The sequence below is a fragment of the Nelumbo nucifera genome, chromosome 1 (genome assembly GCF_055504915.1).
Source record: "Nelumbo nucifera cultivar China Antique chromosome 1, China Antique-T2T, whole genome shotgun sequence".
NCBI classification, from domain to species: domain Eukaryota; kingdom Viridiplantae; phylum Streptophyta; class Magnoliopsida; order Proteales; family Nelumbonaceae; genus Nelumbo; species Nelumbo nucifera.
In genome coordinates, this window is record NC_142649.1 from 187,155,163 (window position 1) to 187,174,945 (window position 19,783).

Below are 19,783 nucleotides of genomic sequence, written 5' to 3' on the forward strand. Positions count from 1 at the left end.
GCACAACCCACAACCCGAGCCCATGCGGGCCCATGCTGTGCCAGGCCGCGAGCTATAGGCCTAGGCCTTATTGAGTTGGGCTATGGGTCGAGCTTGAGCCAAACCATGCCAAACATTTTTTTTTTGACATTTTGATTTTTTTGTTAAGTAAAACTAAAATACTTAACTTTCCTTTAGGAACAATTGAACAAATTGAAAAAAAATAAAAATTTTAACAAAGAAATTAAAAAAATACTTAACAAAATACAAAATGCCAAATGGACAACAAATTAAAAAAAATAGGAATTTTATTTCATTGAAATTTGAAAGTTGAACAATACAATGGTAAAAAAATACTTAAAATGGAATAAAATATAAAAAATATAATACAATTACAAATTTAAAATTTAAAATTACATTGTTGAAAAAATAACAAATAATTTAAATAAAAATACAAAATTTAATAACAAAATTTATAATAAATTCAAAAAATGTACAAAATTATTGAATATACAAAAAGTATTGTCTTCATTATCTTTCTTCAAGTTCCACATCCATCTTCATTTTGATTTTGATCATCTGCTTCAAGTGAATCATCAAGAGTAGTATAATGTCCTCTGGAGGGGTTAGTAGATTATGTGCCATGGTGACAAGGAATCACTTGAACTAGAATTTTTTTTTTTTGTAACTAAAAATTAAGTTTAGTAAATGAACATGTTGATGAAGTGGTAGCAAATTTCTGCTTCCTACTTATTAAAGACCAAACTCTATCTTTCGCACTACTAGAATTAGTTGTTTTAGAAGTGAAAATTGTACTACAAATTGTAGATTTTTTATTCCCTACCATATTAAATTCATATAAACTATACATTTCAACTAATAAACTATTAACTTTTTCTTTTTGATTTCCAATTTCAATGTTCATATTTTCACAACATGATTCAAGTAAAATATCTACACCGTATTTTGTAATCCTAGGATCTAATATTGTAGCTAAACAACAAAGAGGAGAAATGTTCTCCTAATATTTTTTAAATTTATTTTTCATTATTTTAATAGTACTTTTAAATTGTGGATTTTTTATATTTTGCATAACATTCACTAATCACGAATAATTGATTAACTAAAAGGCAACTAGTTGGGTAATAAACACCCAAAAATTCCTTAGTTGCATCATAAAAATTGTGTAAAAAATTTCTTATGCAAATAGCCATTTCCCAATCTTCGTTAGTATAATATCATGTGGCATTTTTTAATTATAAAAATAAAAAATAATTTGTTTATAGGGAATACAATTTCCTAACATAAAATAGGTAGATTTCCATCTAAGTTGAACATCTAACATAAAATGTTTAGATTTTAAACCATAATTAGGACATGAATATTTAAATTCTTGTTTTCTTGCTCTAGAGCTTTTAATATATATAATATATTTTTTAATTTTAGAAATATGATGAGAAAAAAGTTTATTGTCAATTCCATAAACATGTAAAGTATTTAAAATACTTGTCGCAATAGCTGGGCAAGTATGTGGCCATTCAGTAAAGCTTAAAATTCTTTTTTGTAAAAGCCAGATTTGATAAAAAAGATGATCAGTAACACAAATATAAATTATGTTAAATTTAAAAGTCCAAGTATTAGAAGTAATTGCAACTCCATAATTAAGATTTGATAAAATAGAAATTAAATTTTGTTTATATGAATAAAACATTTTCAAAGCATCCGTTCTAATAGTATTTCTAGAAACTTTTTTTAAATTGAGGATTTACATAATTATGTAAAAAAATTTGAAGTTTACTATCACTAGATAATAAAAAAGGTTGTTCAACATGTACAATATATTTTCCCAATTCTTGCCTCATTTGTTCTTGTGAATATTTAAAAACACCAAACCCCCTCCTAATTTGTGTTTAGGAGTTTTCTTTCCCTTCTTCTTCTTCTTATTTCTCATGGGTAAGAAGATGTCTGCCCAAGTGGTTAGTACAACCTTTACTATAATAGCTAAAGTCACTCCTATATTTTTGGCAAACGACCATTTTCTCTCCCTCTCAACCTCCTCTATTTTACATAGTTTCTAAACTAGGCTAGTCAATTTAGTCCCCTTCTTTTTCCTACCCATAGAAATAGTACCAATATTAGGGGTGGGAACTCTGACAATTTCAATAGCATCCATATCAATGCTAATGCTATCATGTTGTGACCGAATACCGTTGGTACTAAACATGCTGGGGAATTGGTTTTGGGAGGAGTTGGCCATTTTTTAATTCTAAAAAAATAATTTAATTGCACTTGTTCGAATCGGTTTAGAATTTCAACTTGATTTCAACGATTGAAGCCTCCAAACCTCCCAAATTGCTAACTTGAGATACTTGAACAAACCTTTTTTTGTTGAAACTTGAAAAAAGTCAAGACTTGAGAATTGGAGAGTAGAGAGAGTATGAGAAGAGCATTGTTGAATTGGTATAGTGAGAGTGGTGAAGAAGTGAGCTATTTATAGGAATTAAAAATAATTCATTGGCATAAAATACTCTAAAAACTAGTCAATTTTTAGTTGTTCAGAGGGGTGTTTGGTCATTATAAAGTCATTATCACTTTACCCAAAATGCCCCTAATTAGTTGTTATATAATTGTTGGGAGGCATTTTTATCATTTTCTTCCCCAAAGCCAAAATACATAAATATCCCTTATATAGCTGTTGGGGGTATTTCTGTAAGCCCCAATGGCTAATTCCTCGGGTAGGCCACTGGTGACTCTAACCCATTTTAAAGCACTACTTGTGGGGTGGTTCCGCTTGACACAAAAAAGCTCTCCATTAAAACATTTTGGGCTGTTTGCATGTGACATCACATGTGTCCTAGACTTCATTAAAAATTCAGTTTTACCCCCACTTTCCTCTCTTTTTCCTATATGCAATTAGGAATGGTAATGGGACGAGGACCATAATCCTCCCATCCCTAACACCAACTTAGAAATAAATTCCTTCTAGACCCTAATCCTTGTTGGGGATAAAAGTTCCATCCTTGATCCCTAATGGAGGTGAGTTCCCCATAAGGGACTCGAATCCGTAAAAGTTTTTAATTAAAATTCTTTTGGAAGACTATTTTATTTAAAATAAATGGGGATTTTTGAAATATATTTTTTTAATATATATAATATAAATAATATTATATGTATACATACATAATATATATAATATATATACATACATATATATACACGCGAGTTCGAATATACCCCCCACCGGCTTGCGCCCCAAAAACATCCTACAACGTTAGAAGTGGCCGCGTGTCCTCCCACACGCATAAGCCTCATTCTCGTGCGGAGCTAACTGAAAGGCCGTTAACTCGTCCCGTTAGCTCCTGTTTCATCCAAAACCGGATTTCACTCTCCTCTTTCCTGTTCATACTCGCTCAGTCGCTCTTGCACTCCTCTCGACCTCAGACCGCCCTATCTCCTTACAAATCTTATCAAGTGTAGGAAAATAAAAGACCACCCATTCTGATTTTATTTTCATATTTGGGTTTTTGGTGGAAATTTGCAAGTTATTACAAACAACATCTCTGGGAAAATCCCGACGGAGCTCGAAAGCCTCGCCAAACTTCAGACATTGAATCTTTCCAATAATCGGTTCTCCGGCAAGATTCCCGAGTCTCTGGCCCAATTTTCTTAATTGGTCTTCTCCAATTCATCTTTTCTTTTCTGTTCTTGTTTCTTTTGCATCTAAACGAGTAGGAAGCTGAATAATAACAGCTTATTTGGAGTTTTCCCAGTGTCTTTAAGCGAAAATCCCTCAGCTTGCTTTCTTGTGAGTATTAGTTCCCTTCTTCTGTGGTTTCAATGTCTTGAAATTAGAAAAATACTTCCCACAATTTCTGATCACTTTCTGCACAAGAAAAAGCTTCTTTCAAACAAAAACTGATTAAGGGTTGTCATCTCTTTTCGTTTTACAACGACTAAGAGACTTGTCTTTCAACAACTCAGTGGTCTAGTCCCCAAGTTTCCCGCCAGAACATTCAACTAAGATTTCTCTGCAACTCTTGCCATCTTTAATTTCCTCCATTACTGCTCTGGTTTCTCTCACTTTTCCATTTTTGTGTTGTCTTCCAGTGTTATGGGAAACCCGCTCATTTGTTGAAGCCCGACCACTGAGTGTTGTTCTGGAACACCCACACTCCATAGATTCAGCAAACGGTATCTCTCCCATTCTTTCTCTCTTCCTCTCCTTTCTTTCTCACTTCTGTCAATCTGATAAGCTCTGCTCTACCATTTTCTGGAAAAAGCAAGGCCTAGAAACTAGCCGTTGCAGTTCCTCCTTTCTCGTTCTAGCAGTCGCCCTCTTCATCTGGTGGCGGAAGAACCAGAAGACCCAAACAATATTGAGCATAAATATTAGCAAACGAAATACCCATTAACAATCTCTCTTCAAAACCAGAAACCCACCAAAAATTTTCATTAATAACCAACTTTTGAACTCGTTGGTTTTCTGGCACAGACAAACAAGAGGCTGGTTTATAAGCCTCGACAATCTGAGACAGTTCAAGCTGAGAGAGATCCAAACAGCATAACTCCGATGTATCTTCCGGAACAATTGTCTATCGGAGGGAGGGGAGGAGGTGGGGCTGTTTGAGTTTTAGAATGAGGAGTGAGGGACCGACTATGAGCGGGAAGAGGGGAGTGACACCCGGTTTTAGGTGAAATTGGAGCTAACGGAATGAGCTAACGGCTGTCCTGTTAGCTTCGCATGAGAATGAGGTTTTTGCGTGTGAGACGACACGCGGCCACTTCTAACGATGTGGGACGTTTTGGGGCGCAAACTGGTGGGGGGCAGATTCATCAGTACACTGTATACGCTAGGGGTTTCTAAAACCCTAAACCCTGCTCAACCTCACTGAAACCTTACCTTACTCTTTCGTCTCTGCATGCTCCTTTGAAACGGGGCTCCATGTATTCATCTCGGCTTCGTGAGCACTCTACAACTTTACCGAAACTCCTCTGCAACCTTTTGCTTGTCCGTTCCATGGGCGGTGGCCCCCGGACATTTCCTGGCGGTCTGAACAAATGGCAGTGGAAACGCCTACATGAGAAGAAAGCAAAAGAGAAGGAGAAAAAACTTCTTGAGCAGGAAAAACAGCTTTACCAGGTTAGAATCAGATCTCAAATCCGTGCTAAACTCGCTGGAAAATCCGATGATCAGCCGTCGTTGGATCCAAAATCGGCCTCAAATTTCAAATCGATGAGCGCCAACGATCAAATTAAGGCTCTCGCTGATCGGTTCATGAAGGAAGGTGCTGAAGATCTTTGGAATGAAGACGATGGGCCGCTGAAGTCAGCTCCTAATCGTTCTCATCGGAGGCATCAGGCAATCGAACCCCCTATTGATTTGAGAAAACTGATTGGGGGGGATAGGCGTAGTCTGACAGATGATCGTGCTAGTCCGAGGTCAGTTTTTGATTCATCAAGACCTAGACATTATTCGGTTACAGTGGGAAGGAAACCGAGGCCTAGATTGAGATATCTTAGAAATGAGAGTTCATCTAGTGAAGATGATGATAAATTCAGTTTGGAAGATGATTTAATAAAGCCTTTTGCTGGTGAACCCAAGGGAGTACGGGGAAAAGTTATGGGAAAGTCAAGATGGCCGAGGTTTAACTTCAGCGAAGAGGAGCCAGAGGAGGATTTGGATTTCAAAGGTAGAACGAATCCAAAGAAAATGATGAGCAGAGCTACTTTGGGAAATTATGATATGAAGACAATGAGACGAGTTCCTAAGCTGCTCGAAGATGAAAGCGATATTTCCAGTCAAATTCAGTCAATCCGTGACGAGCTGAACCATAGAAATTTAGTAGACGTTGGTAAACAGAATGAGGAGGAATCGCTTCTAAGTCAGAAAAGGTATGCAAATTATGATATGATTCGTGGTGTAACATTTGGGTTGATTTGTAATCCTATGGTGAAAAGATCATGGTCTTTTTTTTTTTTTTGATAATTATCATGGTCATTTTTTTTTGAGGACATAGTAAAAAATTATTTATTGCCCATGTTATGGGGTATAGCAGAAAGAAACAGTACGTGTGGTTGGTTATGTTTTTTTTTTTTTTTTTTTGATCAGCAGAAAATAGATTTCATTAGATTTGATTAAAGAAATAGATAATACAACTTGATGACCAGAGTGTCATCCTCCAAAATTCAAACCCAAGTTACATAGGAGCTCCAAAGTACATCACATTTACAACTTCGCCCAAAATAAACTAGGCCCTGTCAACTCCTTGCTTTGCGAAAATATCTGCCATCCCATTTGCAGTTCTTCTTACCAGCTAAAAGTAGAATTGAATCTCTTTGCTAGGATATCAGTTTCCCTGAAAGCATTTCTGTATCTTCAAGGAGCTGAACTGAGTTTCCTGGTCCATGAGATGACTAATTGTGAGTCTCCAACTTCCAATTCCCTTCTAGCTGTACTGCAAGTCTCAAGCCTTGTAAGAGAGCCAGGGTTGCAGTCTGAACTGAATCTCCAAAACGAATTGGTTCTGAAAATAAAGCTACTTTCTAAAGATTCCTCCTATTCCTGCTCTTCTTAGATTACCCATTGAGCTTCCATCAAAGTTCAACTTTAGCTTATTCATAGCTGGAGGTTTCCAATCCAATCTTTTAGACTTTCAACAGGTCTGACTGTTTGTGCCACTTCACTCTAGGATCTTAATGTGTCATTTGTTGAGAATTCTCTAAAAAGATCCAAGGTTTTTACCCAACGTGCCATTCTTACTGTTATGGCTTCAATTAAGTCTTCCTTAGATTTGCTTTTCTTGTTAAAGGTTCTCTGATCCCTTTCTTCCCATGTTGTCCTTTCCAACACTGCTCTTGCTTCCCTCCATAAAGTTCTTCCTCTCTTTTTCTGTTGCCTTAAGAAATTGGAGTTGAACAAGCCTACCACATCATGTGGGGGTACCCATCTGCAACCAAAGAGAGAATAGAGGTGTTTCCAATACCAGAAACAAAGGAGCAAGAAAATAACAAGTGAGGAAGAGTTTGATCACTTTCCTTGCAAAGGATACACATATGAGGAGAGAGGCACTTGTTTAACCTTCTTTTTTTTGTAGCAAGTCACAGGTGTTGATCTTTCCAAGGAACACTTCCCAACACAAAGCTTATACTTTGGGGATTGGGAAGGATAGGTTTGCACCAGATTTCTTCCATCTGAGATATTAGGGTCCAAAAAGACATTTTCATCTTTGGTAGTAGGAGAACAAGGGAGTCACACTCACTATCTCTCAGGCCCCTTCTAAAACCAAAGTCCTAATTCAAACCAAGTTCTGAGAATAGATCAAATTTAGAGACAGGTTCGGAATGTATTCATTTCTACTTATTCTTATTATTTCTTTTTCTTTTGAGAAAGGTTAACATTTCATTCAAAAAGAAAAGTTGAGTACATGATAAGGATATTAAAATCAGGGCCTTACAAAAAAAGTAAATAAATAAAATAAAAGGGCCCTTTCAAGTAATAGGTAAAGTATTTCCACTATACTTGCTATTCCTCTCAGAATCAGATTTAGATAACTGATCAGCCACATGATTAAACTCTCTTGGGATCCAGGCACCAGCTGAAGCTACAGCTAGAATCTCTGGAAGGACCTACCTATCTTTTATCTGTTTGAAAATTTGAATGTGGTTGACAATTTTACAATACTGACAATGTTAACTTGCAAAAGGGAGTTGAAAGCCTCCATTATGTGGAAATTGACCATAGCATTTGGGCTGGATATTGTGGCACTTTATTAATTTATCTTTAATGTTTAAGTATTATCTGGATAACCCTACCTCTTTGTTTCTTCCCAGATTTGACGAATGCAGCATTTCTCCATTGACAATAAAGGCACTTTCGTTAGCTGGCTATGTGCAAATGACCATGGTACAAGAGGCCACTATTTCTGCTTGCCTTGATGGTATTGGATTTTTCAATTCTTTTAAACTGGATCTTTGCTGGTGCATCAGTTTGTTCTTTTATGTTCTCAGTGGAAAACAGATGCATGCATATGCATACATGCATGCATACTAACTCTCCAAACCCCATAAGTTCTTGATGTTGCATACCCTGGAAATTTTTTTATCATATAATTGCAATGCAACTCGTTCAAGAAAACCTTATTACTAATAAACAAAGGTCATTATTCATCAAAAAATAAAGAAAGGACATTGATTTGTTTAACTGAGGTGTTATATGTATTTATTGTGGGAGAGGAATATTTTCTTCCACAAAAATCCTGGGTGTTTCTACTTTTTACATACTCCTATCAATTAATGCATTTGGTAATGGATATCAACATACCGATGACATGCTATTCATGTTAATATATTTGCTAAATTTGACTGTTATTTATCATTCTACCTTTTTTCCAATCTTTGTATATGCATTTTTGTAGCTCCTATCTGAGTCATTTCTGATACATGAGTTGTTTCTTCTTAAGGAAAGATTCTTCTGATAAAACATTGATGGGTTACTATTTTTTGTGAATTAAATGATGTATATCGTGCAATTTGGAGCAGGCAAGGATGTTTTGGTCAAAGCTAAAACTGGCACAGGAAAAAGTGCAGCCTTTCTGGTAAATCATATGCTACTTTTGTGCTATCTCATCTATCATTTTTTTTTCTCTTGTTTCTTTATTTTCTCTTTTTCCCAATGCCCTTGTTAAATGAAAACAGCTTCCTGCAATTGAAGCAGTTCCGAAGACCACAAGTGACAGCACAAGTCAACGGGTGCCACCAATTGTTGTCCTCATTCTTTGTCCCACAAGGGAGCTTGCTAGTCAGATTGCTGCAGAAGCCAATGTCATGCTAAAGTACCATGACGGGATAGGTGTCCAAACATTAACTGGAGGTACACGGTTCAAGGATGACCTGAAGCGCCTAGAATCCCATCCATGCCAGGTTACTTGATATTAAATGTTATTTATCCCATCCAGAACCCACATGTTTCATAAGCATACAAAAGTGTTAACAGTTTCCTAAGTAGATTATGAGTCTCTTTTATGTTTGATGTCTCCAACCACATCATTTTGATTTTTATCAATATATTGCTGATATTTTACTTTTAAGTGTTAGTTGTAATGTCAAAAATAGTGGAAGGACATTAGAACAATTTATATTAACACCCTAGCATTTCTCATTTAGTTCTTATTTGTCACATCTATGCATTTTAGTATTGATTTTCATGTTATCCATTGAACGTTGCAGATTATAGTTGCAACCCCTGGTAGGTTGTTAGATCATATAGAGAATAAATCTGGCTTCTCTGTGCGTTTGATGGGCCTGAAAATGCTGATACTAGATGAGGCTGATCACTTACTTGATTTGGGATTCCGGAAGGATATAGAGAAAATTGTTGACTGTGTGCCACGCCAAAGGCAGTCATTGCTGTTCTCTGCTACAATTCCGAAAGAGGTGCCCCCATCCTCAAAAAAATCCTACTTCCTTTTCTTTTATAGTTAAAATATAATGCTGTTTTTTTGCTGAATTCACAGGTGCGTCGCATTTCACAACTTGTTTTGAAAAGGGAACATGCTTGTATTGACACAGTGGGGTTGGGCGGCACTGAAACTCATTCCAAGGTATTATGCATGATGCATCTTCTGTACTGATTTTCTGATTTTTGAGCTATCTAGCATCAAATGATTATTATGACTTGCTTCCCGAGGAGTTTTTTGTGGTTTAGTACAAGAACAGGGGAAAAGAAAAGGCAAACAGGAATTGGTGATATAGTTTTTTTTTTATTTTTGAGAAAAAGTAAAGTATGATTGTATTAATAAAAGGTCCTGTGTACATTGAGAAGCTGTACAAAAAGGACCTCAAAAAAGGGCCATCCTCAAAAAGAAGGAATTGGTGATATCATAATTAATTAATTATCACAGGATTACTCTATATATTTTCTATGTAATCTTGACTATTCTCAAATGCAGTGGTACCTAAAATCAATTCAAGATTTACAGTATTGGTAGTTGTATATAGTTAGAGGTTCTGTTATTTCAATATTATAAAGGATTTGTGTTTGTTTAGAATGCTGGTTTCGCAGATGCTATTTTTGATAAAGCTGGATCAACTCTGTTTATGGCGATATGTTAATATATAGGGGTGTTTCTCTTTTAAAATAAGTAGTTTTGTCAATCAATTAGGGGTGTTGCAGTTTATGTTATGTGCTCAAGTTATCACTATGTTTCTCTAACACACTTTTCAATGTATATGAATACCTTACTTTTTGTTTTATTGATGGTTGACAACTTCCAGATCTTGATAGTAAGTAATTTTGCTAACCTTGCCATGGCTAACTATATGGTTGTAAGTTTGGCTTGTTGAATGCAGGTTAAACAGTCGTATCTGGTTGCACCACACGTACTGCATTTTCAAATAGTACACCATCTTTTGAAAGAGCACATCTCGCATATGCTTGATTATAAGGTATATATTCTAGTTTTCTTCTTATTTGTAGATAAATTAATACTTACAGTCTCATTGTTCAACCTACACAGATTATTATTTTCTGTACAACTGCAATGGTGACATCCCTCATGTTCTTACTTCTCCGGGAGATGAAAATGAATGTCAGAGAAATGCATTCTAGAAAAACTCAACTTTACCGAACCCGCATATCTGATGAATTTCGTGAATCAAAGCGACTAATTCTTGTAACATCTGATGTTTCAGCTCGTGGAATGAACTATCCTGATGTTACTTTGGTGATTCAGGTAGCAATGAAACTTGGCATGTTGTCACTGTACTGCCTTGTTTAATGCACAGCCAGTATATAATACTAATATGTTATGCTTTGAGGCCTTTATTTTTCTGTAGGTATGTGTACTGTATGCATTATGCATGACTTTAGTGAAATGCGCTTAATAATAACACATTATGAAGAGTATTTTATCATTGACACTTCATAGAATTTTCATGTTCATCATAAGAAGACTGTATATGAATTAATAGAGCAGCTAGTGAAATGCATCCAAACAGAAAAGTAAATTCATGTGATTCAGTGATTATTCAGTAGTGTGTATCATTCTTGAACATAACATTGTGTGAGTACACTTAATGTAAAGATTTCTGATTTCTTGATCCTTAGGTTGGTATTCCTTCTGACCGGGAGCAGTACATACATCGTCTTGGAAGGACAGGGCGTGAAGGCAAGGAAGGAGAGGGCATTCTATTGCTTGCACCTTGGGAAGAATATTTCCTAGATGAAATAAAAGACCTGCCTATTGAAAAGGCACCTTTACCACAATTAGACTCAGATATAAAATTGAAGGTGATTCTCTAATGCATTTAAATTATGTATGTGAAGATTTTAATCCCCTCTTTTATTTTTATTTGTGTTTGCCTTCTTGGTATATTAAGGTATCTAGATTCTAGAAACACATTTGGCACTATTATTTCCCTCTTTCATCATCATCTAAGCCTTATACCAACTATATGGGGTCAGCTGCATTAATACTGTTTTTTCATTCTGTTCTGTTTATCACCTATTGGAGCTTCTCCTAGGTTCCTTCGAATGGCTTTATTTCTGACCTACCCTTTCTAGTTTGTCCACTCATCCATCTCAGCATAGACATTTCTGTTGCACTCTTTTATTGGACATGTTTCTTGACTGCCCAACACTCTGCTCGATATAGCATTGCTGGCCTAGCAACTGTTTTATGGAATTTTCCTTTTAAGTGGTATTCACATATCAGATAAGACTCTGGATGCATCCTCATCCTCCATCTCTTGTGATACTTTAAATTAAATCAAGATGATAATCAATTTCTAGTTTGAATGTTTTCATCGAATTAGGTCGATAGGTTATGGAAATAACTACAATCCTGGCATTTTGTAGCTGTTTGCTTCTATTTTATAGATGTAACAATGAACTTTGGTTGTTTTTTGTAGCTTTTCTCTCCACTTGTATTCCCTAAGTTGTGTTGCTTGAATTAGTATGATTTTTTCATTCTAGAAAAGACATTAGGTAGGGATAGCCTGTGTGAGAAACTTACGTGCTTTTGTCAATGCTTCTCAGTTAATATGATACAGGGCCATTTCCATGTTTAATTATGTCAATGATGTTTTCAAGTAGAAGGCACTTTTGTTTTGTGCGGTACTAAATCATGATATGAACTTGGTAAACAAATATTTGATCATGGGACTGGTGGGAAATCCAGAAAATACATAGAAGAGAATGAACCCTGACAAGACACAAAGATTCATGTAATTCAACAAGATGCTTATTTCCATGTGTGAAGAGAGTAAAAGAAAACTTACTAATAAAGCTAAAAGACTACAAGAGTTATATCAAAAACAAAATAGAGTTTTTCTTTCCAAATAAGCTTTCTCCCTATAGCAACACTCTCCCCAAGATGTGGACCTAGTTTGAGGGGCACCAGGGCCAGGAGAAACACAATTGTTAAGGCACATAAGTGATTCTAGGTGGCAGTGGAACACCTAGTTGCCTAGGTGGGTGCCTACTACCTAGGCAATAGAACTTTACAAATGAAAAACTAAATTCTAGGTTAGTTCCCTAACTGTATCAATTAACATGCATATAAATTGGGAAAATAGAAATTCTCTTCAGTATTAATATTAATTTGTCTCTCAGAACATATCAAATCATTGCATCTAAAAGACAACAACATTTTTAAATTTTAACTCAATTAATTTTACTGTTTCTGAAGGGACGAGATATCCATCGTATGGATGCCCGAATCTTGCAGAATAGAATGGGCGAATTTCAAAAATTTCTCTCCATCCTACTGGGAATCGTATTCCCTATTTTAGAAAAATCATATTTTTCAAGGATCAATCTTGAACCAAGAACCGAACCAGATCTGAACAAAAGCAGTAGGAGAGGGATATACCTGATACGGAGAAACAATATCTCCCAATGAAGGTGTTCACGCCCAAGGAAGGAACCAAAAACTGCTCCCACTAAAGATGGCGCAGTGCAGGATGGAGTAGAATCAACAGCGTTCTTCAAAAGAACCAGATCCTTCGCAAGAATCAACTGGATGGCACGTGAGCACTACTTCCAATCAGTCCTTCCACAAAGAACTGATATCAAGATCTGATCTTGATCACTTCCATTGAGAACAGGAGATTGAACTGGCAGATATAGCGGTGGTAGGAAGGAGGCGATAAGAGAGACTTAGCGCAGTGAAGCTGAATTCTCTCTTCTGTAATTTCAGCTTTGAAGACAGGATGTGAAGTGTGTGTAAAGGCTGTCGCCCCCTCCTCCTTTTATAACCTTAAAGGGACCAGCTCCTAATTCTATTAGGAGTTGCTGATCCAAATCATATTTGGATCAGAATTCCCTTTAAGTGATAAGGGTAAACCCTTATCTTATCTGCAGATTGGATTAGCCTTCTCCTAATCTCATTAGGAGGTTTCCAGATCTGAATCACATTTAGATTTGGACTCTCTTAGTGGATAGGGTTAAGGCCCAATCCTATCTGTTAATTCAATATCAGAATTCACCCCTTATTTAATTGATCAAATCAGCCCAGTTCGAAATGGGCTTTAGGCCCAATAAGGTTATGTGCTCACTTAGCCTTCCAAACTGCTGCCCAGTTGAGCTTCCTTGTATGGCGTGGGACCCAAACATTGATCTACACATCAGCCACATGGGTTGTTACAAGGCCTGGCCGAATACACCGTTATGGACAGTGCACCCCCTAAAACCCATCACATGGGCTCTATGGGCCCAACACTTACTCTAAGTGGTCCCTGGGCCAAGCTACCTTGTAACACTTAGGGACTGTGGGCAGATGCAAGATTAGCCCATCAGGTATTACCCTCAATGGTCTTACACTTAACCTCTCAGCCCATAATGATCAAACACTGCCCGACAAGAGAGGACCTCTCCCTCGGCTGCAAGGAACAATGCTGCACTCTCTACTCACATGGATCCTAGGAAATAAAACCTTTTTGCAAACGGCTAGAAACCATATTATATATATATACTTTTATATATCATATAAAATATATTTTGCAAAACAAATCTCAACGATTGAAATCGGCTGCCGGCAGTCTTGGTTTCCATCAGAGAGAGTGCATCCCCGATCATTACCTTTGTTCCACAAAGGGGTTGATCCTGTCACTATGATCACCCACTCAGATTCTCAGACTGTCCCAACATACCCAGGTTTTGACCTCGCTAAGGATCTCACTGGTTGGCATATCAAAGACAGCCCAATCCGACACCTAGTGCAGTATCATAATCGAGTCTAGGGGTCAGGTGTAACTTTCCAGTTTTGCCCATCAATCTCTAAGGTCCAGGGCAATGCTGGATATCTGGTCCAGTTCAAACATTCAATTAATCCTACACTGCATGTACCTCGGGTCTCACCCTGGTGGCAGAGACAGGCCACCCCAACCGACTTGGCGGCACATCAGTGTCAGCCTTGTCAGGATAGGTCTCCCCAGACCGACCTACTAGCTGTGAACGTTCTAAACCAACACAAGTCTCATAAGTGTTCGGTTTAAGGGTATTACACAGAAACATACCACAGGAACATGAATCAAATATGTACTTTATTCATTTACAATAAATGTCATAAGTACATCAAACTGATTGGAGCTAAGGGCATACAAAACTGTCTAACAACTCCCACTTGCACTTAGGTTCAATCTGGAATAAGCCGGAGTCCCATACTTTCCACGTGTTTCTCAAACACTTTCTGTGTGAGTGGCTTAGTTAATGGGTCTACAACATTCTCCGCTGAAGCTACCTTCTGAATCAGGACGTCCCCTCTACCAACAATCTCCCGCAGTACGTGGTACTTCCTCTCGATGTGCTTGGACTTCGAGTGGGCTCGTGGCTCCTTGGCCTGAGCAATGACCCCATTGTTGTCGCACAGCAACAGGATGGGTGATGTGCTGGATAGAACTACTCCCAACTCTTGGATGAAATTTTTCACCCACACGGCTTCCTTGGCAACCTCACTTGCGGCAATGTATTCGGCTTCGGTTGTGGAATCCGCCGTAGACCCCTGTTTCCTGCTTTTCCAGCAAATAGCACACGATCCTATCGTGAATACGTAATCAGATGTAGACTTTCTATCATTTGGATCCGACTGGAAATCAACATCAGTATACCCTTGGATCTATAGTGATGCACCATCGAATACTAGACAAAACTCTTTTGTCCTTCGAAGGTACTTAAGTATGCATTTCACAATGGTCCAATGCTCCTATCTTGGGTTGGCTTGAAATCTGTTTACTATACTCATCGCGTGAGCAATATCGGGGCGAGTGCACAACATGGCATACATGATGCTCCCCATGGCAGAGGCATAGGGAACATTCTTCTTATCCTCGATCTCCTCAGATGTCTTGGGAGACATCTTCTTGGAGAGAGCAACTCCGTGCCTGAAAGGAATGTTTCCCTTCTTGGAGTTTTCCATGTTGTACCTTTTGACGATTTTGTCAATGTAAGCAGATTGGGATAATCCTATTATCCGCTTCGATCTATCTCTATAGAGTCGAAGACCCAGTATATAAGACGCTTCTCCAAGATCTTTCATGGAGAAGAGGGAAAGAGACCTAGGGGCAAAGCTCTTTTTCTATTTAACATAAAAGAGATGTATTACCGTAATTCTCTATCCTTATCTTCTTTAATATAGATAACACATAATATATTATAGGATGTACCATAACACATTGTATTATCACCCTATTCATTTTTTTGTAAATGGAGGGGTGGGGGTGGGGAGTTGGTTAACAGAAAAGTTGCTCCCGTTGACCAACCAATCCTGTGTTTTCTTTTCAGTAATTGTGAGTCCCATGGTAAATTTCTTTTCCCACGGATATCGCTTACCTAGGTACCATTTCCCAGGTGGATTAGTAATTTTCCCATTTGGGGGAAAGTTGTGAAAACATTATGGGACAAAATTGCCCCTTCTAATAATGAAATTTTATGGGTAAAAATGGTCAATTGCTTAACTTACCTCTGGGAAACACTTTTGATCAAAAGAACACGGGTAAATGACTTACCAAAAACCGAACAAGGCTTAAAATGTAGCTATAGTAATAGTATTATAATAAAGGCACTCACCTTGTGTTTTTTGTCACCCAAGCTGGTGCCTTGTTGCCTAGAAGGGTGTTTGTTTTCATTTAAGCCATGTTTTCAGGCTAGTGCTCACTACAAGTGCCTAGTTGTCTATGCTACGCCTTGATGGGCAAGTTTCTAAGGTAGTGAGTTAATAACATTTTTCTTGATGATAGTATGGACATGGTCAGCATTGTGCTGTTGTTTCTTTTCCCTTTTCCTTTTTAGGATGTTTGGAGTTTTCTGAAATCTTCACATAAATGATTTTTTTTTTTTATTATTGTTACTGATAAATAACACTACCCAAGGAAAGTATGCTTGCTCAAACTCTAAGAAGCAATTCTCTTCTTCCCAAAGAGAAGTTTTCTGACTCAAAAATACAAAAGATGATTCCTCACCTCACAAAGGGATTCTTACACCATGCCAAAAGCGTAAGTATCAAAACCCAGGGCACAAGGTATATAGAACCTTAAACCTCTATTTTGGTGGAGGAAAGGCACAAGTTCCATTTTCTTGATCTGTAGGGATACACCATCCTAGTGGCTATTAATCTCTTTGGGTGTGTGTGTGCCAAAAAGATATCTATGACTTGTAGTCCATTTTTTGTATTTCATTCTTTCATTGTAGTGGGTTTTGATATCTGCCTTTATCACATGTCTTGGGATTTTTTAAACTTCTTTTAAAGGAAACTTATGGCATCTAGGCACCCTTGCACTTAGCACTCAACATGATTATAAGGAAGGGTACATCCAATGAGGACTTAACACTTCAATTTCGGTTCCCATTATATATACATACATTTTGTCCCCATGCACTGAGATACTTAAAAAGGGAATTATTCAATGTGGTCCCAGCTATTTGGGGTCTTGGGAGGGGTGGACTGGATGCGGGCTTAACCTCTGGCTTTTCTTGCAAAACTCTCAGACTTGAACCCATGTCCTCAAACTTGTCAGCTCGGGATTTTACCATCATCGTGTCTTGTCTGAGTGCTAAGTGCCAAGGATTTTTGCTGACTTAGCTTGGGCCTTGAGAACCACTGAGATTAGTGTTGCATCAAATGGACATGGGAGTCAGAATGCATCACATGTCAGGACTCGGCTAATTGGAAAAGATGGATTCAGGACATAGCAGAGAAAAAAACTATTTACTATAACTCTCGCAACTATAGTTTTCAAGAAGCAAAGGTGAACTTAGGTGACAGGGGAGCGCCTAGTTTCTTGCCCAGGCGTTGCTTAGTGCTTCAGAAAAGGACACGAAAACAAAAGGCTAAACCCCTCTTTTTGTTGTAGAAAAAGAATTTAAAAACAGAACATAAGAAGGAAAAGAGGGGGGGGGGGGGAATCCCTATTCTTGTTTTAGAAAAAAGAAAATTAAAAAACAAGAATTCCTGTGGTTAGTTGGTCTTCCTTGTTTCTTCAAACAAACACATTCTCTGATACTTTGACAGGGGAGTGTCTAGTTGCTTGCCTAGGCATTGCTAGTGTCTCAGAAAAAAGGACAGGAAAAAAGGGGCTGAACCCCTTGCTTTTGTTGTAGAAAAAGAAGTAAAAAAAAAGCATAAGAAGGAAAGTAATGGGTGGAAACCCTATTAAAAAATGGAGAGGAAGGGGCAGAGTCCCTGTTCCAGAAAAGGACGAGGAAGAAGAATTCCTGTGATTGGTTGGTTTTCCTTGTTTCTTCAAACAAATGCATTCTCAGATACTTTGACAGGGGAGTGCCTTTGCTTGCTTAGGATTTTCTTAGTGTCTCAGAAAATGACAGGAAAAAAGCGGCTGAACACCTTGTTTTTGTTGTAGAAAAAGAAGTAAAAAAACAAAACATAAGATGTTTTATCTCCCCTAATATGTATTCTAATCTCTTATTTTAATGAAATGCTTCCTGTTATTGATAAAAAGAAAAAAAAAAAGGAAGGGGGGTAGAACCCCTATTCAAAAATGGAGAAGGGGCGAAACCCTTGTTTATAGTTACAGAAGAGGAAGAAGAATTCCTGTGATTGGTTGGTCTTCCTTGTTTCTTCAAACAAATGCATTCTATACTTTGACTGGTGAAGTAACAACTTTGATGCTAGCATATTAATTTCATTTGTTGACTATGCTTACTCTCTGTATAGGATTTTTGCATTCTCTGATACTTTGACTGGTTAAGTAACAACGTTGATGCTAGCTTATTAATTTCATTTGTTGACTATGCTTACTCTTTGTATAGGATTTTTGCAATTAGTGTAAGATCAGATTTTGTTTTGATTTATTTATAGCAATCTCTTGTACTAATTGGCTGGTTAAGCTGCTTTGATTTATCCAAAGGATACACTTCTGATTTTTTCTCATATATGCTCGCAGTACTTTTTTTCATATTTGCGTATTTCATGTTATTGCCTTAAATTTGCGTTGGAGCCTTTTCTTGTTTTACCTGTTCTTAACTCTGGCTATAATCAAATTTAGAATTTAGTGTATGGTCTGTCTCTGCTTCAGCCTATTCAAGTACATATATAGCTACCACAATTAATCTTTTTAACTGAATACATCTTCTAGAAAAGCTTCTGTCGTAACCTCCATACAAGGGTCAAAGTATCATTACACCCAATACACACAAACATGCATATCAGGTGTTTTGAGTGAATAAAAAATTTTCATATTTTACTTTAATATTTTCACAGGACGGTTTAAATACTTAATCTACATATTCATATAGGACACATCTGCCCAAGTAAAATACTTAATCTACAAAACTTTCTCTATGTACAGGTGGAAGATTCGATGGCAAAGATTGATGCCAGTGCCAAGGAGGCAGCATATCATGCCTGGCTTGGCTATTACAATTCAATAAGAGAGATAGGAAGAGATAAAACCATGCTGGTAGAACTTGCTAATGGGTTCTGCAATTCAATTGGTTTGCAAAAGCCTCCTGCACTCTTCCGGAAAACAGCATCCAAGATGGGTTTAAGGGACATCCCTGGCATCCGTATCAGAAAATAGAACAATATTTAGTGGTAACGGTGGTGATCCAAACACACGGACCAGCCAAGCTTTTAGGCAGCCGAATCCCAGTTTTGGTTCAATGTTTTACGTCAGGCTCCTCAAGTACTAGGCCACATTGGGTTTGTACGTGGTCCTGCCCAACCTAGTCCATTTACAAAAGTTGCAATCTCTGTAAATTGAAGTGAAAATAGGCATATTCTTTCTTTCATTCTCGGATTTTCTAAGTTATTTCCTTCTTTATAATATTCCGAGAAGAATACTTCAAAAAAAGGATGCTTTATTTTCATGGTAAATGAACAATTATTATGAAAAACAACTAAATATTATATGTACCTGCAAAAGTTAAGACAGCAAACGGGATCTGTGGTTTAAATATTTTTGATAAGAAAAATCCACTATCCACTTGTCTTCACCAGTATTGTAAATGTTGATGTGGGAACTTTTACACGCAGAGCCACCGTGCTAGTCACCCGATCAAATTAGAGGACTAATGGCTACCACAGTACTGAGAAGACTCCATACAGAAAGGCACCGGTTTTGAACCAATTGATAAATGGCTCACAGTCAAATAGATAATGATCGAATGATGGGATGGCACATTTCCCATCCATTTTAAGATGGCCTTGGATGCTCATGTTCTGTGTCCATGTAAGAAAATCTCACCACACCAGTTTCACAAGGGTTAAATATGGTGGGTCGATGATGTGATACCATTCACTAGATCCTGGTTATCATTTGAGAGATCTATCACGTCGTTCTTGATTTGTTG

At 37.4% G+C, this 19,783-nt stretch overlaps 1 protein-coding gene across 1 annotated transcript; it reads left to right on the forward strand.

The window, feature by feature from the left end:
- The first annotated feature begins 3,480 nt into the window (after positions 1-3,480).
- On the forward strand, positions 3,481-19,335 carry LOC104596130 (putative DEAD-box ATP-dependent RNA helicase 48). The gene is made up of 10 exons (XM_010257159.3): positions 3,481-5,871; positions 7,810-7,916; positions 8,518-8,573; positions 8,674-8,898; positions 9,205-9,411; positions 9,492-9,578; positions 10,327-10,422; positions 10,494-10,709; positions 11,084-11,266; positions 18,781-19,335. Exons 1-10 carry the CDS (start codon positions 4,922-4,924, stop codon positions 19,009-19,011), a joined length of 2,358 nt encoding a protein of 785 aa, XP_010255461.1. The 5' UTR covers positions 3,481-4,921; the 3' UTR covers positions 19,012-19,335.
- Positions 19,336-19,783: the final 448 nt, after the last annotated feature.